This window comes from Microcebus murinus, chromosome 3 (assembly GCF_040939455.1).
Source record: "Microcebus murinus isolate Inina chromosome 3, M.murinus_Inina_mat1.0, whole genome shotgun sequence".
Taxonomy (NCBI): domain Eukaryota; kingdom Metazoa; phylum Chordata; class Mammalia; order Primates; family Cheirogaleidae; genus Microcebus; species Microcebus murinus.
In genome coordinates this window covers 111924224-111947855 of record NC_134106.1, presented here as the reverse complement: position 1 = coordinate 111947855, position 23632 = coordinate 111924224, and the positions used below count along the sequence as shown (strand labels likewise).

Genomic DNA, 23632 nt, shown 5'->3' with positions numbered 1-23632 from the left:
TTATCTATTTTCTATCAAGACTCCTGAGGGAATAAAAAAAACCTGTGCCCCAAATGTAGATTTTTGTGCTCCCTACACCCCTATACCTTCCCCCACCCCACCCCACCCAAAAAGCTGAACATATCATGGTCCTAGCATTGTTCTCTGCTCTCCCTCTTGTACCTTCACATATGCTGTGACCTTTCAGCTCAGGGGTCAGCAAACTACCTCCTATGGACCAACCTGTCCCACTGCATGTCTTTATAAATAAAGTTTTATTGTAACATAGCCCCTTTATCCCTTTACATATTATCTATAGCTCTTTTGTGCTACAAAGGCAGAGTTCAGTAGTTGTAGCAGAGCTGAGTAGTTGTGGCAGAGAACTTATGGCCTTCAAAGTCTAAAACATGTACTATCTGGCTTTTTGTAGAAAACCTTTGCCAACTCCTATCTTATCTCATGCTTTTAGGTCCAGCTGGACTCAAATACTTCCACTCCAGCCAGCAGGTCTCAGTCACCCCACGGTCCTGGCTCCTGTTGGCCTGCTGTTTTCTACAGAGGGCTGGCGTATTACTTTCTATGCCCAGCTTCCTTATCTACAAAAATGAGGATTGTGACACCATGTCCCAGAGTTGTTAAAGAGTCAATGGAATATGAATTCCAATTTCCAAACAGTTGCCTGAAACAAACCAGGTGTACACACAACTATTCTCTTTCCATGACTGTTCACTTCTATTCTTCCAACACGTAAAAAGCAACTGATGCTACCAGGCACAACAGGCACTCTCAGGAAGTAACGACCCTTCACAGCAAAGGGAAGGAACTGGATTTTCTCTCTGGGGCTCAATGACCAGGAGGTAAAGTGCACGCAGCCGAGACGCCTGCCACAGAGCCAGGTACAGGTGAGGAGTCGGCACTCACTGGTGCAGACTTCAGTCTAGCAACCAAGGCTCTCCGAGTTTGCCCAGGAGCTACGAAACATGCGTACACAGCTGTAAGACTGGAATGAATCAATGTAAATGCCAGAAATTAAAGAATCACAAGGGTGGATAATTAAGCATTAGAATGCAGGTAAAATACAGAAAATCTCTATAATAAAAGGACCCCGAGAGGCATGTGGCAGTGCTGAGTAGCCACTAAAGCGCTTTGAGGTAAGAGGGACTTGTGTTTGAAACCTCCTCTTACTCTGCAGCAGAGTGCTGCCCAGCTAGTGAACCACTTTACATCCTCTCAGGAACACGGGCATGACTGAATGAGAGCACGTGTGTGCACAGATTCCCACAGAGCCTAGAAAACTATAAGTCCTCGACAAGCCAAAGCAATCCACATGGAGAGGAACGTGCCAGGGAAATAACACACACGAGATGCAGAGGCCTATCACTTAAGCACAGAGTGAAAAAGAACTCCTCTTTCAGCATGTGCAATGTGCAAAAAGAACCCCACCCAAAGCACCAACTAGTATGAAGCCAACTCCTTTTTCCAGGCCAGACTTGCATCTTTTTCTGTGCTTAACACCTAAGGTGGGGCCACAAGTGGAAATCACAAACACTGCACCTAGATGCACACCACTGGACTATTGGAAATCCCCAGAACAGGATTTTGTAACAATAGCTTTATTTTGCTATTTGTTTTATGTTTTCATTATACAGTCATGTGCTGCATAATGAAGTTTCAGTCAACCACAGACCACATATACAATGGTGGTCCCATAAGATTACAGTACCATATTTTTACCTTTTCTATGCTCAGAGACACAGATGCTCCCCATTGTGTTACAGCTGCCTACAGTATTCAATACAGTAGCATGCCGCACAGACCTATCGCCTAGGTAACAGGCTGTCCCATACAGCCTCGGTATGTAGTAGGCTACACCATCTAGGTTTGTGTAAATGCACTCTATGGTGTTCGCACAATGATGAAATCGACTAAGGATGCATTTCTCAGAACACTGCACCGTTGTTAAGCGATACACGACTACATTTGGAGAGGTTCTGGGCTTTTAAGAAGCCTGACTACTACTCTGCAGCGATCCAATAAAGAAATCCCTTCAGGTACATTCTTAGCCACCCAGTCTCTGCATACATACAGTGGTGACCTCCCCTCTGCTATGCACAGTCCTTCCTCATCAGCAATCATTACTAAAAGACTCTTCCTATACTGTACAGGATCAAAATCTGTTCCCATGCCCAATCCATCCCATTCGCCATTTGGTCTAGTTGTAACTCCCAGCTAAATTCACCTCTCAACCTCCAACATTTCAGAAGGTAATGGTTCTACTATATACTGAAACCAAAGATGCTGAAACCACAGATATGGAACTGAATTCTATAAAAAACCACATCATGGAACAATTCATAGAATATATGCTCCCTATCATAACTGTTATCAAAGAGTTAGTTTTAGAAAATCCCAATTAATACCATTCAGCAGAAAAATCAAAGCATTCATTTTATAAAAGCCTACATTGTATAAATGTATGTATTTCAGAAGAACAAACTACTAGAACCGAAGTCTCTTAAATGTACGAAACTACCAATAACTTACACTGGTTCTCAAACCTAAACATTGCCACCGTGTTTCCATGTGGCATTTGGACATGACACTCGCAACACACACTCTGTTCACACACTCAATCATTCCATCCATATATGTAACATGCCTCCTACATGCCAGGCGTTGTGCAGGATGCTATTCAGAACACAAAGTGGCAGGAAGCAGCTCCTGCTCAAAAGTAAACTTAGCTTCTACACATCTAGGACTGCTTAAGCGTTCGGAGGGTTTGGACTGAATCATACCTGACTGATGGTCTTCTCCATTTGGACCAAGCCCAGGTTGGGTAGTGTGTTTTTTATAAAATCAACTATGGTTTCTAGGTTTTCATGCTGCAGAATCAAGGACTTATGGCTTCCCAACAGACTTAAAGCCACTTTAAATATGACCTCTGATCCCTGAAGAAAGATCATATCTGAGAAAACACAGAAATGCAAAAAGTTAAATCAGACCAGTCTCTGATGAAATATCATTCCATTTCCTTTTCCATACATCACAGCCCAGGAGGGTGGGAAACATAACCCCAAACTGCAAACCTTATTTCCTTTTTAAAAGCCTGATATCTCAGATAGGGTTGTCAAGACAATATTGCAAATAGAAAAAAATAAACATAGTGCTAAGATTTTGTCACAGATTCTGATAAATCTTTTTATTTTCACTCTGAAAATAAATTCAAACATGCTTCAAAAGTTAAATTGGGGAAGCGAAAAAGTTTTTATTAGTCTGTTTTTCCAGGAAAGCTCTGGGTTTTAAAGGAGTTTCATGGGTAAACTGAAAATTTTTTATAGATATAGCATCAGAAATTTAGAGTAAATGAAAAAGTGCCTCCGTTTCTGTTTTGAAATATGAGATGGAATTAAAAGATCTTTAAAACCTGTGAAACATCTGCACAATTGTAAAAGTACATTATTACATATAGGTTTACTGAATTTTAATATGATAATAAAGAACATTATTTCTCTCTGAGAAGTTCAAGGAATTTTGTCAAGATCTAGTTCTTGCCATATTTTTTCTGAGAATGGCTGACAAATGTCAGCAATTCCAACGTGACTTTACACAGTGAGAGGCAGGGCAAGTGGCCAAGCCAGCCAGGCAAGCAGCACGCCGGCCTGTCTCCCCTTCCTCACAGAGTCAAAGCTGCTGGAAAAAAGAGTCAGATGTCCCAGGGCTAAAGGACAGCCACAGTACGTAATTACTCGGTGACTAAATTCAGGCAAGTTACTTAATAACTGGAATAATAACAGAAGAAAAAATACAATTTTAGAAATCAGAGCATAAATATATTAGAGGTAACAATATTTATTCTCTCTCTCTCTCTCTCTTGGCTACAGGATAATGAAATAGACAAGTTGTAAATTTCAACTCACAGAAAACAAAATTGGGTGAGAGGAAGAATCTGGGTGAGAGGAAGAATCTCGCATGATTCCCCTCTAGATGGTTTAGTGTGATAATGTTAAAAGCCATTAAGAAACAGAAAGGCAAAGGCTGGATGCTGCTGTGCAAATGGGAAACTGAGTCAGTGGTTTCTGGACAAAGCACAGGAAGAAACAATAGACTCAGGTGCCTTGCCGGATGGGTTGGCCCATGAGATGGTCTGTGGCCTTCACAAGCATTCACTAAGCGTCTAATATATGCCAGGCACTGTATTAGGTACTGGGGACTAAGCTATGAACAAAGCACAAAGAACACACTACAGAGGTGCCAACAAGTACTGGTTCGGTAGTTATGACCAGGGTGTCAGGAGAACAAAGAGGCAGGAAGAAAGTGCAAGGAAAGGTGACTGCTTGAAGAACCAACAGAAACTTGCGAGGTAAGAAGTCAGAAGGAAAAGAGGGTGTGTGCGGAGAAGTGTGAAAGAGCTGCCTGCTGCGGAGGAGGCAGGAGTTCCATCTGTGGGGGGAAGTGGGCAAACAGCAGGAGGCAGGGCCACAGCACAAAGGCCTCTGCCCAAGCCAAGCAGCTTTGCCCAGGGCAAGTGGGAAATGACCGAAGGCCTTCTGCTCCTACCTGAGTAGGTCAGTGCATTGCCAAGGAGATGATGCTAATGAGATCCAAGTCATGGGTTTGATCCCCGCAACTACTAGTTAGCTTCAGACTGAGAAAAGCTACCTTTTGAGGAGACCATGCTGATGGAGTCCTACCAGCAGACTCCCAAACGCTTGCTGTCAGCTGCAAGGGATGCCTACTTCGTCACCACTCCTCCCACTCAAAGTGCCCTTCCTCCCGAGGCCCAGGAAAGCTCAGTCCCAGAAGCTTCTGTTAGACCACGGGGGTCTTAAGTCAGATCATTTGGGTACATGAGGAGGAAGTGTGTTTGAAGGGTTACAGGAAGGACACCTCAAGAAGGACTCTGTTGGGAGGAAGGGGCTCCTAAATTTAACTGATGACATCTGGTGGAAATATTAATATACTTTAAACAATACTTTTTTCTCCCTCTGGAAATTTTTTAAATTATGTTATTTTAAAATAAAGAAAAATGTTACCTATAAACCCACTGCCCCAACCCAACTATTTCTGTTTTGCTTGTCTTCTAATCCTTATACATTTGCATTATAGAATTTAAAAAAAAAAAATTCTCCTTAGAAAAGTGAGCTGATGCCCTGCATCTGCAAACCACTGCAGGATAAACTGCCAGAGCTCACCCCTGAGACGCCGCGAGAGCCTAGCTCACACACTATAGCCCACTTCCTTCCAATGGGACTTTCCCCCATCTCTTCCTTCTCATCTCTTCTGCTTCAAGCCACCTAGAAACAGGCAAAGGGACTGTATCAGGCAGGAAGAGAAGAAATTTAGCTGACTCCACCACTTTTCACGTTATTCCCTGAGAACGATGCAAATAACTACTTTCCTTTGAAGCCCTGTTACTGTGCTACCATGTATTAGACCTCTGTATGAAACTCGCTGTGATCTGAAAGCACAATCTTCCCGTAAGAACTTACACTGCATCTCCTTTCCAGCCCCCGTCTGTGTCTAGGGCAATCCTTCTTTCTCCTGGGAGGCCGCAGTGTGTGGCTGTGGCCCCCCCACATTCCCACCAGGGACAGGGAGGGAGAGCAGTGAAGGCGATGACAGTGCTGTGCAGAGAGAACAGCAGCACAAACAGATGGTGCCAACACTCTCCATCACCACTGCTTCTCCTTACCCAAATAGCCAGAATCTTACTGGCCATAGAGACAATCTTATTTTCCCTGTCAGTTTGCATCCTAAAGCTTTTCTGAAGCCTTCACTATTTTGCAGGTGGCTTCTGTGTTTTTTGCCAAACCCTTAGTTTTTATACTCCTTTCCTCTCATCTACTTGGCTGCAAATCCTACAGAAAAACATCAGAAGCTTAACACCACAGCCTCCTCCATCAGAAGCAAGCCAGCTCCTATTTTTCAGATTTTCCCCCCAAAGGTAGATGCACCCAAACTAGAAAAATACAGGAGGAGGCTATGTTGCATTCTGTGACACCAGAGAGCAGCGCTGACCTTCAGCACAGTGTGACTGCCATGTGAAGGTTCAGGTCATCGGCATCTGCTTAGAGCAGAACATACAGTACTTAATTTGAGGTAATCAATTATGAGCTGTGCTGATGCAAACCGAGAATCTTTTACTTATATATAAGATAGTGAAGAGGCAACAAAGGTCCATTTGTTTTTAAGGTTTATCCAGGCTTAAAGGCTTATAATGAAATGGGCCCCGGGCTAAAAAAGACTAAGGTGCCTGAATGGCAGCCTTCGGAATTTAAAACTAAGCTATCTACCATCATGGAGCTAAACAAACACGGTTCCAATGCTAAACATAGAAGCGATTTTTAAAAACCTATCTTTTCTGTGGAACCTAATAAGTTTATTTTTAAGAACTGAAAGATGGCAAGCCCTGTGGGCCCCCCCCAAAAAAAAAAACAAAAAAAAAAAAAACCCTCAGCAGTCTTTGCAGAGTGACATCACAATCAGTGTGGCCTTGAGGTCTCACTTCCTGCCTATATCCGAGGAGCCCTTAGCCAGCGGGACAGTACCCGCTCAGCACAGCAGGGGTCTGTCCCTTCCAGGAGTCAGGCAGACACTGGCATCTTTATGTGTGACATATAAAGAACTCCAAGACCCACCACTGCCTACATAACATAAGGAGAAATATCCTGCCTATCCTGGCTTGAGCTTTTTTTTAATGAAGTCATTAGAATGCACTACTCTGCAACAGAAGGGCTGCCATTTCCAAAGTTTGCTTGTTTTTAGCACCTTTTACCCACTTATGTAGCCTAAGATTCTTGTCCTAGAGCCCCAGAACAATATGCAGGCAGCAGCTTCCACGCCTGGGTCCCAGGAGCAGGGTGACTCTGATGGCTGCTCTGCTCACTCCAGTGTGTGGTCAGCCCAGCCCCCTTGGTAGAATTTTCTTAACAAACTGGGTAATTTGGTGCCTGAGCTGTTTACAAACCATTAGCGAACAGCACTCCGTCCCTGCCCTTTCCTTCTGCACTCCCCTCCATGACCCTGTATGAAAAACACAGCTGAAGAATTAGGAGAAACTGTAAGGAAGGTAGACTAATGACTTTCTTTTAATTTCCAGGGTAAGAAAAGTAAAAACCACAAAAATTATTGGCAAGAAAGATCGAAGCCTACAGCTAGAGACCCTATAGTTTCTGTAACTCTTTTGTTAGTAAACTAAGCACACAATTTTCAGGCTTTGAGTTATTTTTGTTTTTTAACTATGGTATAAACCTTCATGAAATCTCACTAAAGATGTGTTTAATCAAGAGATAAATTTTAGTATCTATTTTATTTTAGTGATTTTTTTTCAGAGACAGAAAATAAAAATTAATTTGGGGGGGGGTAAGCTACACAAAAAAGAGAAAGCAGAGCCAAATGGTAAATTCTTTAAGGTTTTTGTGGACAGAAGTGAATAACAAAAATCTAGTACTTTGGCCGGGTGCGGTGGCTCACACCTATAATCCTAGCACTCTGGGAGGCTGAGGCGGGTGGCTTGCTCGAGGTCAGGAGTTCGAAACCAACCTGAGCAAGAGCGAGACCCCGGCTCTACTATAAATAGAAAGAAATGAATTGGCCAACTAAAAATATATAGAAAACATTAGCCACGCATGGTGGCGCATGCCTGTAGTCCCAGCTACTCGGGAGGCTGAGGCAGAAGGATTGCTTGAGCCCAGGAGTTTGAGGTTGCTGTGAGCTAGGCTGACGCCACGGCACTCACTCTAGCCTGGGCAACAGAGTGAGACTCTGTCTCAAAAAAAAAAATCTAGTACTTTGAGGGAAAGAACAGGAGTCAATGTTCACTTATATTAAAAAGCAACTTTTCAAATTTCTAGAATTTGTATATGCAAGATGTTTACCCAAAGTATGCCTAAAGTAGTACACTGTCAATGTTTTTGAACAATCCCTTTAAGATGCTCTCTAATCCTGAAAACAAATCTTAAGTATAAGATTACACATCTTTAAGCTATCAAGTGACTGACCATAAATGACATTTAAAAACACTTGATATGTGATAACTATCAATTTTTTGGTAACATTCTTTTTCACAATTAAAAAAAATACAAAGAATCTGAATTGTCAAAAATATTCCTTTCATTCTGAGGTTGGAAAAACAAACTATGCAAGAATTGATAGTGTTCATAGTATTTTACTCAGCTCCTGATATCCAAGTGGACAGCCCGATTCCTGCCAGCTCAAGGCAGTTTTGAGACTTTGCCGGTCAACATCTACCTGACTTTGACAGAGACAATGTTCTCAAAAAGTAAGTCACGAAGCCGGGATGGCTAACGTGAACACCTCAGGCCCGGCGGGCACGGATGCTGTGACGTGGGCACGGCGGCCGCTGAGGGCGGACAGCGTCCTCCACACGCCGCGCCACTCCGAGTCCCACACGGGCCTCGGAGAGAGTGACCTCGGAGGAAATGAAGGTCCACAGGGGGAAAGAGAGACGCAAAGGGGATCTGGAAGGAGCAGTCGCCCAGAGGCCCAGGGTCACCGTCAGTCAACAGCCACAGCCCGGAGTGGCGGCGAAGGGCGACCTGCGGGAAGCAGACGCTGGAGGCTCCTCGGCCAGGTCTTCCGAAGTGTCCGCTCCAGAGGAGCCTGGCGCTGACAGTCTGACTTAAACCCACACGATGAAGCCAACAGGGAATCCCTGCCATCTCTAAAGCTAAGCAGGACTTGAAAGTCACAAACCCCAACCCTAACTAAACTTACAGTCCTAAACAGTACTCTATTCTTGTACAGAATACAGGCAAAGAAGAATCACATGGAGTGACAATAAATCTCTCTCGTCTAAAGAGAGAGTGCTGGTCTGGCAGGCGGACTCACAAATGCTCACCGAAGACTCTGGCCACAAATCCCAGAGGGAACTGGGAGGCGAACACGGTGAGGAACCAGGGGGCGGCGTAGAGGCTGGGGCCGATCTCGTGCTCCTCCAGGTGGTTGTAGAGGTCTCTGTGGTAGTCGTGGAGCAGCCGCGAGAGCTGGTACATCTGGATCTGAGGGAGGGCGCCACAAGCAGTGAGACAGAGCTGTCTACAGCAGGCATCAGGCCGCCCACGCTGCTCGCGGGGCGGGCGTGAGAGAATCACTACACTGCACACATTCCGCGTGGCCTGACACAGCCGGGGATCCGCTGTGCGTGCGTCCCCCACGTGCTTCCTGGGCGCCTGCTGCGCACCAGGCCCCACCTGGGTGTGGGCCCAGGATGCCAGCGCTGGGTCTTCTCCTACCACTTCCTTTTTATTGCTCCTTGTGTTCTTTGGAAGAGAATCTAAACATCTGTCTTGTGCAAACATTTCATACATTCTCTTAGAAATTCACATTCTTAGCAAAACTCAAGCCCAGGGGAATTGGAAACAGAAAGTTAGCCTCTCTGCTAAGAAAGGAGCGTGTTGTGATCCCATAGAAAAAATTCATTGTATATGTTCACTTAGTAAATTCCCTCTGGACCCCTGAAATTAGTCGATAGGCAAGACAAGTGTAATTTCTTTAGGTTTATGACAGATGAAGTATATTGTCTGGGGCAAGTTAAAACAAGATGACTAGTGTTTGTCTTAAGATAAAATAACTTTTTCCAGCCAGGCGCAGTGGCTCACTCATGGTCAGGAGTTCGAAACCAGCTTGAGCAAGAGCGAGATTCCATCTCTACTAAAAATGGAAAGAAATTAATTAACCAACTAAAAATATATAGAAAAAATTAGCCAGGCATGGTGGTGCATGCCTGTGGTCCCATCTACTTGGGAGGCTGAGGCAGGAGGATCGTCTGAACCCAGGAGTTTGAGGTTGCTGTGAGCTAGGCTGATGCCACAGCACTCTAGCCCAGGCAACAAAGTGAGACTCTGTCTCAAAAAAAATTAAATAAATAAAAACAACTTTTTCCAACTAAAGTTGAACTTCCAGGGTTCCTGCTTCAGAGAATGATGTGGTTCTGGCAAGAAGCTCACTCCAATTGCCAGTAGTCCCAAAATGAGTCCCAGGGCTCACAGAAGTCCCGGAGCCACCCCAGATCTGAGCAGTGCCATGGCTGAGCCTGAAGAAGGGAGGGCGAGACTCCGATAGAGATGCTGCAAATTGGCTGTGTGCGCCTGCTCTGGGGCAGCTGCTCACAGCTGTATTAGAGACCCAGACAATATAACCCCATCGAGCAACAGCTGTGGCTCCTCTGTGTCTAACAGCCTAATCAACCAAGGCCACCAGCCCCAAAAGAGTCACTAAATTATACAAAACTGAAAAATTCTGCTACCTGATGACAGTCGCCAGTACCTTAACGATAATGAAGGGAATGCAGGAAGAATCTCACAGTACACGTGCAAAGTTATGTGGGTTAAAATCTTTCAGGGAATGAAATAGCTTCCTTTTATGAGATGTATGCTGCTACGGGTCACAGTCACAGGTCGAGGTAAAAGGATTTTGAATCACATAATTTGGGCCTCTCAAATGAAGTCCGTGGCTCTACTGTACTCCTACAACACTTTCTAAGGCTCTGAAACCATTGTATCTTGCTGGTAGGTGAACAGGTACACCAACACGCACGTGTTCATCTACCATGTGCCAACATGCATGTGTTCATCAACATGCACGTGTTCTAAACAATGTTTAGCACTATCCCCAAAGCAGGATCCAGACTCTCCCACCCCTGACAGGCGGCAGGAGCACAGGAGCAGCACCTGGCACTTGGAACATGCTGCTGTGCTTGGTTGTCTTTCGACAGACACATTCACTCAACGAAACTGATGGGGTGCCTACTTCATCCCAGGTACTGTTTTAGAAACTAGGGACTCAGCTCAAGACCAGTAAGTAAAATCCCTCTTCTCTCATGAAGCTTACATGCTAAGGAAAGTCAGAAATCATTAGATAAATGAAGTAAAAAAGATCATTTCTGTGAATTCAGTGAATGGGTTATGCAAAAGAGATGAGACAGGATAATGGTGGCACAGGAAGAGCTTCTCCCAGGATGTGACATTAGAGCTGAACCTGGGATGACTGGGATGGGGTGGGGTCCTCGGCAGCGGAAGTAGCAGGTACAGAGGCAGGGAGGTTGGGGTTGGATTGCCTGGTGGTTCATGAAGGGTGCACGGAGGAAGGCCCTGGAAAAGGACAGGCCTGGGGTTAAACTCCAGTTCTGCCACTCACTGTGTGACCTGGCCCAATTATATCATCTCTTTGAGTCTCAGTTTTCCCATCCACAAACTGAGCCCATTCATAGTTTCTTCCTGTTATGCTATTATGGAGGCAACTCCACAGAAGCACTTGAAATGCTGCCTAGCACAGAGCACACTATCAGCAATGACAGCTATCACAATGTCACCTGGTGGTGGAAGAGTTCCTCAGATATACCTGGAGAGGGGTAACAAACATTCTTAGCATTTGTTTTATTAAAGACATAAGGAACACTCCATACCTGTAAAATAATCATGTCCGGCCGATACTGTTTCCGCAGCCCCATGTCAAACATAAGAAACTTGAGCATTTTAAATGCCTCTTCCTCACTCATATGAAGAAGCAAAATGCCTGCTACAAAGCTGAGACCTTGGCAATATCCTACTTCCTGGTCTAGAAGGGAGTAGGCCTTCAAAATGTTATAAAGGGACAGCTGCCCTGCTCCAAGCTGGGCAGAGAAGTACGGGTGTGTTGGAAATGTTCTCCCTGTGAAAAGAATACATATTAGTTGTAATCAAAAAAGGAAAATAGAGAAAGAAATCCAAAGTGCTTCAGGCGAAAGCGCTGTCTTCAGCAGCTGCACTGTAACACCCATCAGCCTTCACCACTGCGCTCTGCAAACAAGTTCAGCTGGTTGTTCCTGGAGTAATGTTCGTAATTAAAAATCAGCAATTATTCATGTTTTGGTGGTGGTTAAGGTGAAAGAAATTAGAACCACGTTTGGTCCTACAAATATCTGGATTTCGATCTACAACAAAGAGAAGACCGCTGGTCCTCTAAACACAAGCTCCGCTCTCAGGAGGAGCCCAGGACAGCTCTGTTCTCCCCCAGCCCCCCCAGCATCAATCCCTAGACCAGCTTTTCCCAAGCTGCGCACATTTTGCCTGCAAATGCTTCACACCACATGCGTGTCTCTGTACTTTAAACCACAGGCACTGTTTTGAAACAGGCTGAAGTGCAGCAGGTGCTTTCTTTTACACAAAACAGTTACCTTCCAGAAAAAGGGTCTTTTGTTGTTTTTGTAAAAAAGGTTCTCAACATCCTGATTGTTTTCACAAAAAGCTGATATTCAAATAAGGCTTAAATACTTCCTTTGGGAGGGGGCTTTTGTGGCTGATACCTGTCAAATCCCCTCTCCCCTCCTCTGGAATGTGACTGATAGGGAAGCACTGTTTCCCAGGAGCAGAAAAGTGACTCCAGAGAAGAACAGTTTGGAGCCCAGCCACTGGCAGCCAGGCCAGGCAGGGACCCAGGTGAGTTTTGGACCTGTCCGGATCAGCAAAGGCAGAAGGGCACCCAGGCCGCACCGCGATCACTCGACGCAGCAGAGAGTGGAGGATGCAGTCAGGGTTCTTCCTCAGCTGAGTGAGAAAGCTTTTTATCAGGCCACACGGGTTCATTGGAACTTGATTTAGGAGGATGGCCGCAGTCTCCTAACTATTGCCTGGAGTTCTTGTCCTGTATTCACTTCTTGCCTCTTCTACCTCTTCCGCCTGAAGCCCCACACAGTCCCCTCCCAGCTGGACCCTCTCCTCCAGGGCTTAGCACAGGCACGAGGTGTGGGGCCTTCTGGGGTCTCTGACCCTCTCTGGGCGTGTGCAGAAGTAAGTGTGTGCGTACAGCAAGCATGGTCCTTACCAAGTGCATTTTCCTAGCCTGGAGCAGCACGTGCAACTGAACTGTAGTGTGAGCACATCGGTGTGTCGTGGGGTGTGAGGACACAGGCCTGCCAGGCCCTGGCCCAAGTCCTGCTCCAGAGTCCTGCTATGGGAGCGAAAGGTCTCAGGCGCCTTTCTAACCAACCACAGACTCTGAACACTATCCATCTTGCCAGCAAAAAATCATATGTAGCATCCCTTAGGCTAAAAACAACCCTCTGATGTGCGTTTCAATGGCATCTGAAGCAAACAAGCAACTAGCTCTGGCATGTGCAGTTCAAAGTAGACTATATAGCTTCTCCAAACTTCAGCCTCCTCTCCTTAACATGGGCACCATTTTGCCGAGTGGGGGCCGCGTGCAAAGCCTGCTGCGGATGGTTGCTATGGGTGGTGTTCAGTCATGGGCGACAGTTTCCAGATACGACACACACATCATTCAAACCCAGCTTCTCCCCAAGACAGGAGGAAAGGCACGCGTGAGACAGCTCTGTAGCATGAAATAATGTATCTTCAAGACAGAAGAACCGCCTTGCAGAGCCAGTTCTCTATTAACTACAATATTCCACATGAGCCTGAAAATCTCACTTTCTCACAGACTTCCAGAGGCAAAGGAAAGTTTCATCCCAGCAACTGATTTTCATGGAATTTGGAACTCAGAAATATCTAGAACTAAAAATATGAGTTTCAAATAATAATAATAAACATCACCTGATCCACTGAAACAGCTATGCATCCCCCAAACTTTCAGATCTTTAGTTATTACTCAAACCACTCAAGTCTTCCACGTTGCAATTTCAGAAACTGTAATTTATTTTCTTTACACAAGAAACCTGCCCTGAACAAACCTGGCCAACCTAAAACAAATTTTCCAGTGTGTTCTATGAAATGCCCAAATGTACCTTTCTGTCTCACCGAGTGCTGGGACTTAGCGCAGCAAGAAAGGCCTCTGAGCCCACTGTCTACTACCAGGCTGGGCAACCAGCCACGAGCCACTAGCTCTGATGCTAGACCCAGGGGAGGAGCAGAGTGACTGCCCTCTGACTGCAACACAGCCCGGCCTCACGCTGTTGATAAAGTCTACTTGGGGGAGGTACTGCTTTCCTGTTTTACATTCTTCTCAGCCAATGGTTCTCAATCTGAGGGCCCGTGGGGGTACCTGAGACCTTTTTAGGGGTCCATGAGGTCCTCCCTCTTTTTTCCAACTATAGATTTGGGCAAGGTCAGCTTTTTCTTCATATATGTCAAACAATATAATCACAGCAGATTATGAAGCAAATATGATAATCCAGTGGATTCTATTAAATCCGACATTAGATAGATTTTTTTAATGTAAAAACAAAGTCACTCTTTTCACTAACTTTTTTTATTTTGGAAAATCACTTTTCATAATATTTTATATGTATGAGTTTATTATACTTATTTTACAATACTTTCTCAGTTTTAATTAATTCCTAATATGGTAAATACTGACAGAAATTATTCATGTAAACAAAAGCTCTTTGGGCTCCGTAATAATTTTCAATGTGAAAAGGCTCCTGACATCAAGGATGGATCCACTGTTTGGGAACTGGTACTGAAGGCTAACACAACAACCCACCCTCATTCCTGAGCACACACAAGTGAGGAGGGAAGGCAGGCCACGTGGGTGGAGAATGGGCCAGTGGAATTAAAAGCATCCCTGGATATCCACACTCATATAACCCAGTGTGCAGCACTGCAGCCCTCCAGCCTGTTTGGAAGTTACCATGCTAGCACTGGGAAGGCAAAACTGCACGCCACAGAGACCCCCCCGCACCTGATGTGCACCTGCAGCAGGGACCAAGGCCTCGAGCAGTGCACACCCAAGAATATGTTCAGCCCCTTGCGCCCGCTGCTTACTCAAAGCACATTAACTGTGAGCAAAACACTATTTACCATCTATTGTGCTTATTCAAAGTTTGTGAAAAGATTCCAGACTGAGGCTCTGACTCAACAAGACAGGCTGCAGCCGGTGTACACCCCTCAGGACAAGCACTCTGGCTCTGGAAGACTCCAGCTTAGGGAAAAAATGCCTCATTTCTGCCAACCTAGAAGGAAACTGGGTAGAAACTGTGGAACCCTTCCTACTGATACATCAGGATATGAGGCCTGCCTCTTTAAACTGTATTTTACAGAAATGCAGGTCCTTTAAATTTTTCTATTAAGTAGTCTACCTTTACACACAAAATGAGAATGGGATTGTTAAATGGAGAGTGTCAAACACCAGCACAAAGAAACCCCCTTACTCACGTTAAAAAGACATGTGACAAGGCTATATCCATGTGTCCAAATGTAGAAACATGCTGCAAAGACCTACAAGTTGGCCATATTTCTAAATGACCTAGAACTTAATTTTCATGAAGTATTGCACAAACTAAGTGTTCGTAAGGAATTTCACTCACTAAGGGATGTTTTTCCAGGATTAATTTTTTCCTTCTCCATCCCTTAGAGGGTGAAGAGCTTTCATCTAGCAGTTTTCAAGCAGGAATCACAACAGGATCATCTGGGGGCTTGTTAAACACGCACATTGCAGATCAGCCCCTCACTCAGAAATTCTTAAATCAGCAGCAGGTCAGGGCTGTGACCTCAGGAAGGTGTTTTTCACAAGCTCCTCAAGATATGCTGCAGGTGGTCCCTGCACAGCGCTGGGAGAAAACCCATCCAATCTTAGAGTGCTCCTCCTTATTCGATTCAGGGCCCATGTGACTTCACCTTGGATAAGACCCCTGGTCATGTCAGCTTTGTTTACTATCCAGCAGCTGCTACAAGAGGCCAGAGGTCTCCTGGGCAAACGCAGGGCCACCTGCAAAGCTTTTCAGTCTCATGGTGGCTCTGAACAGTTGACTAACAAGTTTCTTTCTTTTGCTCCTTTCACCAGGAGCCTGGAGATTCCTGTGTCTCCAGGGAGTGGAATGGGCAAACCAGCCATCCCACACTGACTCCCTGACTTCCCGGCCCTGCCCTCCTTGGCAGAAAGAAGAGTAACCCTACAACCGAATGACCTCCAAGAATCCTTCCTGGATGAGGACCTGTGATCCTAACATCTTCTTAAATGGTGGCATTTAGCTCTGAGCAGAATTTGAAATGACAGAGACTGGAAATAAAAATACCCTTCGTATCATCCTCAGAATTTTAAGTCATTTGGTCATCAGTTGTCTATTGTTCATCTTCCCACTAGAATGTGTACTTCCTAGAGTACAGGGAATCCACCAGGCACTCAAGAAAGATCTGTGGAACACTAATGGCAAGGTTGGGAGACTAAGACGGTAGAGCTCATCTATAGTTATTTCCAGGAAGCACGTGGTAACTAAGTCCAGCGACTGCTGGGGCTGGCTCCCACCAGCTGTGTGTGTGCACACCTGTATCAGTGCCCACTCTATGATCGGTGACATCAAGTTGGTAGCTTAAAATCGGCTATGACAGGAGCAGTTACATCATGGAAATCTGCAAACACTGAACACTAGGGCTTCCTTTGAGAGTTTGGGAGGAGCTGCTTGTTAAACATTTGCCAGCACACCACTGACTGAATTGAAGGAGGCAGGGAGATTTCAGACCTTTATGAAGGGAAATGAAATCACTCACCACTTTACTCTTTCCTTTTATCATCCACATTCAGTATCTCACTTTGACGTTAAAGGGCATATTGAGAATGACCAAACAAGCATGATTTCATTATGTGAGCCTGACAATATCAGAAATGATGGCACACTGTTTGGAATAATACATGCAGCCACTGGTGTAAGACTCTAGTAGATTCTTAAACTATGACTGTTCACCTGACCTCCATACAGCAAAGTCCCAAACTAGACAGGTGTATTCCATAACAAGAATGCTGCATGATAAATTTTAGTACTTTGCTGTCTTTTACCGTTAAGGTTTTTAGTTTCTCACTCAGGACTTCAACTCAAAGACGAGAGTGAAAGCAGTGCTCCCCCCAGCACCCCTCTGTTGGTAGTGAGTGGCTGATTGTGTATCATTTCAATCTTTGTATTTTTAAAAACTATTCAAGAGACAACGTATCACCCAGTTTCTAAAATAAAATTGCCCAAGGCACATGCACAAAATGCTTTCTACAATTTTGTTGATGAATTCCATTTGTAAGCAGTAGCAGCTAGGGAGGAGCTCCTGTAATTAAACCAAGCCTTGGTTCTGAACACCTAAACGTTTTCCAGGATGTTCCTTCAGTTGACTATAAAAACCTCCTATCAATATTTGAATTACTGAATTGAACCACAGTTAGGACTGTGGCCTTAATGAACACCCGCCTCCATGCCAAGCAGAGCTAACAAGCTGAAAACATAGAGATTTTCATATACTTCAAGAAGACATTTGTGATTACCCTAAGGCTTTTTAAATTAAAAGTCTCAGTAGTAAATTTTGATTGCTACACCTAAAGGCAAATCACTAAATAACCTGGACAGTCTCTTCAGATTTTTCAAGTGAGGGAAACTTCCATTTTCATCTCCAATCAATAGTGCAGACTCACCAAGGTCAATGAGAATCGCGTGCTGTTGGGAGGTGAGCCGTTTTAGGAGTTCTTTGTACGGCACGTCCTTTGGCTGCTGTTTACTGGGAAACTGGTGTTTAAGGTAGAATTGCTCAGCTTGAAATTTCCAGATTTCACCTCGGTGATGACGTGGCACACCTTTAAAAGGGGAAGCAGAAGATACAGAGAGACTTTATGCACAGAATACAACTTAATAAAAGTGTGCTGTGTTTCATCCATAGAGCCAAGTCTTGTTCCATTAGGAATCAGCACCTGAGGAACAGAAGGGAAGCAGTCGAAGCGCTGTCCTATTTACTCCCTTCCTTCACGCCACCCACGCTCTGCTCACTGGCGCAGCCCCTTCCCTCTAACCTTTCAAATATGTCATGTTCTGTGTCAGATTCTGCAAGCAATAAACGATGAGTGTGACACGAGCCCCTACCTAGTGCCAATTAGTAACGTTCTAGGGATGTAAGACCAAACATGAAGAACTATAATGCAAAACGCGATCTCATTTAAAAGGCAGAATCAAACTGGGGTAGCGCTCAGCCGAAGGAGAGCAGGCTCATTTCTAACAAGCAATCGAGGTTTCACAGAATCCTTCATTTGGGCCAAGCCTTAAGGATGATTGGAAAGAAGAGAAAAGACCAACCAGAGAGAAGGAACCTGAGCGTTCCAGCTCGCCTTGGGCACAAGGGTGTGTGTAAGGAGGGAGCAGCTACCAATAAGGCTGGAAGGGTTTTGTCTGAGGCAAAACTGAGGACAAGAAACCTGCCCTTTGGTAGCTCTAAGGCTGTGGTCCCCAACGCCCTAGCTGTGGCCCAACACCAGTCTGCGGCCTGTTAGGAACTGGGCTGCGCAGTGCATCGTCCACCTGCCCATTACCATATCCCGCGCCCATGGAAAACTGTCTTTCATGACACTTGGGAACCAGGTCATACAGCAGGAGGTGAGCGGTGGGCAAGCAACAGAAGCTTCACCTGTATTTACAGCCACTGCCCATCACTCGCATCACCACCTGAGCTCTGCGCCCCACAACCCCCCAAGCCATCTCCATCAATGGAAAATTCATCTTTCGTAAAACTGGTCCCTGGTGCCAAAGAGGTGAGGACCGCTGCTCTAAGGAACCACTGAATGCTGTTTTGCTGGAGAAGGACAGCCTAATCAAAGTTGGGATGCTGGAATTTTGACTAGACATCTTTCTGCAAGGTGGGATGGAAGGGCCCAGAGACTGGACAGGAGAATGACTGCAAAGTCATGCCATTTGAGCATTCACTAGAGATCTGAAAACTAGAAAATGATCCAAGAGCCTCTACCTAATATTTTTAACATAGTTAATTGGAATATTCAAAGTGATTAAAAATGTTGTCTAAAACTAAGAAAAATTTTCTTAAAGCCAAGGATGTTATTTAGGGCAAACGTGATTAGAAAAAAATGACAATTTGGAATGAAAATTCTCTGGTTCATTATTTAGCTACTACAAGGCCCAAATGTGGAAGAGGGAGAGAAAGAAGAATGCAGGATAAGACGCCAAATCTTTCCCATCTCTTGGGATAAAACAAACCTCTGAATTAGGGATTAATCATTCTTTCCATCCAGAAAAAGTTGTGACCATTTTGTATACTTCCCTGCTACTCAGAGAGCCTACTCAGGAAGACGGTTTTGCTAGTTTCTACCTCTGGTCATCTTTGAGAGAAGTTGATGTTCTGGCAAGATAGAGGCTGCAACAGCAGATGGCATTATTATAAGGCCACTATGAACTGTCACCTTCTAAGCACTTGCGTGTGTTGGCCTGTAGTGTCCTCATAACCTTCTAAGGGAAATATTACGATTATCCTCATGGTAAACTTGAGGAAAGCGGCCAACAACAACAGCTCCCTTACCTGGGATCACCCGGCTAGTTAGTGGCAGCCCTGGGACAGTGACCATCATATTCTCTTGATGTCCTTCCTGTCAGAACTGTCAGACAAGGCTGCTACTTGGGTGGGGATTGGAGAAAAAGTATTTTGTTCCTACCTGGCAACTAATAATAACCATTTGTGGATTTGAAACAAATAGTAATCAATTTCACTTATTAACAGAATAAGAAACTATTTATAAAGTCTCACGCAGCCACCTCTTGGAAATACTTAAGGTGTAGTAAGTACTTTTTCCCCCTTTGTTTTTTTAAACACAAAGCAGTTACTTTTTAAAAACGTTAGGCTGTGGGAGAAACACAGGGCCTCCCTTAACATGACTATCCTGCACCTACTCTAGTTTTATTTTAGCATTAATCTGATGACCCTGTAGACTAAGTTGAATGGTGGCCCCTCAAAAAGATATGTCCACTTCCTAATCTCTGGAACCTGTAACTTTTATCTTCTTTGGATTTAAAGAGTCTTTGCAGATATAATTAACTAAGGGGTCTTCAGATGAGGAGGCCATCCTGGAATATCCAGGCAAGCCCTATAAACAGAGACAAGTACCATGTTTCCCGGAAAATAAGACCTACCCATAAAATAAGCCCCAGCAGGATTTCTAAGCATTTGCACAATAGAAGCCCTCCCCGGAAATAAGGCCTAGTGGTGGGCGTGGCTACGCAGCGTGTCTGCACAGCCCATGCATTTAGAGGCCGAGCGGTAAAGAAGACCAGCAGCCCTTCTCATCTGCCCCATGAGAGCTCTATTGCTCGACATGAGAGATGGGGGCCAATGGTTCTAAAGGAAATAGAGTCGCAAGAAATTCAGGATGGAATTCGGGGTTGGGAGAGTTATGATGTTCCAGAAGAAGACGACTTAACTCTATTTGAATCAGTGTAGATTGTTGTACCATACTTAAAAAAAATAGCATATCCCCTGAAAATAAGCCCTAGGTTGTCTTCTTGAAGAAAAATGAATATAAGACCCTGTCTTATTTTCGGGGAAACATGGTATCCGTATAATAGATGCAAAGGAGAAGACAAGAAGAGAGTCAGTGTGGCCCTGGAGGAACAGACTGGAGTGACGTGACATGGCCACAAGTCAAGGAAGCCAACAGCCACTAGAAACTGGGGGCCAAGTGCAGCCCTGCCAACACCTTGTTTTTTGGAATTCTGGCCAGATCGGTGAGAGAAAAAATATTTTTTCTGGCCACGGTGGTGGCTCACGCCTCTAATCCTACCACTTTGGAAGGCTGAGGTGGGAGGATTGCTTAATGCCAGGAATTCCAGACCAACCTAATCAAGAGCGAGACCCCATCTCTACAAAAAATAGAAAACTTAGCCAGGTGTGGTGGCATGCACCCATAGTCCCAGCTACTCAGGAGGCTGAGGCAGGAGGATCGCTTAAACCCAGGAGTTTGACACTGTACTCTATCTAGTCTAGCACAGGCAACAGACCAAGACCCTATCTCAAAAACAAAGAAACAAAAAACTGCTGTTTCAGCCACCCATTTTATAGTAATTTGTTATGGCAGCAACAGGAAACTAACATACCCTATCTGCTTTTTTATGTTATTTTATTTCTTTTCTCTTTCTGCACTATTCCTGCTCAGAGATGTATCTTGGGGACACACACTCACTCACAATCCTGCCCCCCCCACACACACATCTCTAATACTTTAAATCCTAAAGAGAAGTAAATGCGAGCTGGAAAACCGCTTGGTAAATGATTTACGGTGGGGTTTTTTCACGAAGTATTTTTTTCAAACTGGAAAATTTCCCGAGTTATGAGATGTCCAATTTCCTCTTATTACTAAATCATTCCCACTATTTTATCAGAACTTTATTTCTTTGGATGAAAAGATATTGGCTGTGTCACTGGACTGTACCATATATTCTGGTATTCAGGAGTGACCCTAGATCCTATGATTTAAAGCACAGAGTCATGAAGATCCCACCCAATGTTTTTGCTAAGAATGGCCTGGAACAACCTTCCCCAGGCTCAGTGTTGCCTCACTCCCAACCCAGGACAGAAAGCTGGCCGTGGGGCCCACCCAGGGCTTGCAGGCAGGAGGCCACTCCTCCGTCCCCCATGCAAGCAGCTTTTTATTTTTACTCACCTGAAAAATAATACATGCTCAATGTTTAGAAGGTGAAAAAAACTCAGAAAATGCAAAAGGTATAAAGAAGATAGTGAAAAAACAGCCATAACTAGAATGAAATATAATTACCATCCAAAGCAGGAAACTTCTGAAAGTGAAGAGGAAGAGGCTATTGATTATTTTACCAGGATGAGAGTCGTAAACCAGCGCTATACCAGGTGAACGCAGCTGTAAGGTCACACTGCCTATAACCCAGATATCTGCAAACATATGTTGGAGTTTCTCTGTGTATAAGCACACAGAAATATCAACTGTACAAGAGACCATGCTGTACTGTGTTCTCTTTTCTCACTTAACTTATCTCAGACATCTTTTACATCAGTAAAGACATATCTACTTATCCAGTCATTTTCAAAGAATATTATTATGAGATGGTCACATGGTTGGGATTTTTTGTTTGTTTAGGCTGTTAATGCCACCATAAGCATTCTTCTTACATTGTAGTACATTTTTGGCTGATTAATTTCTGGAGTAAGTTTCTATAAATGGCATTGAGTCCAAGATAAGCAGTTTGTGCCTGGCCCATATTGCCAAGTGGTCCACTTTACAATCCTATTCCCAGAAAAATACATTCCAGCTGATAAAGTTCTACCTAGATATCTATAGAGAAATCATTTTGACCCAAATTAGACTTTGAATTATCTAAAATGTCACAGAATTATTCTTCTTTCTCCCAAGTTGAAACCTTAATCCTGCCACTGCCATCTAATTTTAACTTGGAAAGTCTTATAAATCCCTTTTATTTCTGTCACGTGGGGTCTTTGGATCACTAAGAGGAAAGGACTTATTATTCATACACCCATACAGGAACTGTCCTCTCTTTCAAGGTCTCTGAGCTGACTTGGCCTCTACTTGAAAGGTCAAAGGTAATGGTTCTGAGTTAATTTGATTTTTTTTTTTATTGTGAGCCACAAAATGAACAGCAGTCATTTGTTTAGAGTTGTTAAATCTTAACGTGTTGAAACCAGCTGAGTGACAAAGCCCTTTCATGGTTAGAAAGAAAGAGTATCTGCAGTAAAGAGTGACATGGCAACGTCTGGGGATGCAAGAGAAGATTCCACGTCAGCCTCAGCTCACCCCAATTCATAAACTGTTCCACTATCTATGTCCAATTTCACTACACAGGGTCTGGATTCCTGGAGCATTTCTATCAGCCCCCTCATAAAATGCACAATGAAAGACCATCATCCAGGTGTCAGACTTCTAAGATGCTTAAATAGTTGAACAGCTGTCACAGACACATACAATTTGTCTTCTGCGAAGCCAAGCCACCTGAAGGCTGGCATCTAGTCTATCACGGAAAGGGAAAGAACAGACTTACTCTCTTTCCCGTCTTCTCCTTTTTCAAAACAGCAATCTGGAGCCATCTGGAGTAACATAAACTTCCAGCAAGCACTATAGGTGCAAAGAACATTAGAACCGAAAGAGAGCTCCCAGATTCTCTCCTTGGTCCAAGCCTCTCGTTCTACCAGCGAGGAGGCAAGAGCTCAGAAAGGTGAGGGCACCTGCCAAAGGTCACACTGGAAACTGCTGCCAACTGACAGCCTCAGTCTTCACTGCTGCTTAATTTCAGGTTCTGAGAACAGCACAGTCGAGGTATGTTCAACAGAAGCCAACAGTGTGGTGCTGAGAAGCCCAGCCCTGTGGCCCTGAGCCTAGCACTCAACTGCTCTAAGCCCAAGTTTCCTTATCCATAGAAAGGAGAAAGACATAACTAGTAATAACTATTAATACTAAAGTTGATGCTGCTGAAACCTGGAAAAAGGTTTCTAAAAATGCCTGAAAGACTACAGTAGAAAAAATTGATTTGCTACAATAATTCTATTAGAGATAAGCAACATAGACATAATGTTCTTCCACTCTACAACTGATCAAGTTAGAAAAAAACAATAAGAATTACACATATTTGCAACCCTTATTCTCAACACCTGGTTATTCATTTACTAGATCAATCAAAACTCAGTAGCAACAAAATTAGATTAGACTCAGAAGATTTCTATTGCCAGAAGACACTGACATACATTTTAAAAGAAATGACTGTTTGTCTCACTTGCACACTAAATCACTGAAGTTAAGCTCTAAAACTTCCTAAACTATTCCAATCCATGGCACACTGATATTTTTGTAAAATACAGTAAAAATAAATTAGAAAAACAGATTGTCAAAATATAAGTCCACATTTTATATTAGGATCACTGTGTTCAAATTGCTGGAAACATTCCCAAATGCTTAGTGTTAGGTTCTGTAC

The 23632-nt window shown here is 44.1% G+C and overlaps 1 protein-coding gene across 12 annotated transcripts in view; it reads right to left on the bottom strand.

Annotated features, from left to right (window-relative positions):
- Window positions 1–23632, bottom strand: part of TBC1D1 (TBC1 domain family member 1) — a 204533-nt gene that overhangs the window by 8697 nt on the left and 172204 nt on the right. For 10 of the 12 annotated variants that reach the window (XM_020286321.2, XM_076001161.1, XM_012771011.3 and 7 more), the window contains 4 exons: window positions 17326–17484; window positions 11405–11649; window positions 8840–8999; window positions 2775–2944 (listed from right to left, as the gene is read on the bottom strand). In XM_020286321.2, coding sequence (XP_020141910.2) covers window positions 2775–2944; window positions 8840–8999; window positions 11405–11649; window positions 17326–17484 — 734 coding nt within the window. Of the gene's footprint in view, window positions 1–2774; window positions 2945–8829; window positions 9000–11404; window positions 11650–17325; window positions 17485–23632 lie in introns of those variants that run through there. The other 2 variants (XM_076001163.1, XM_020286324.2) reach the window with 2 other exon arrangements.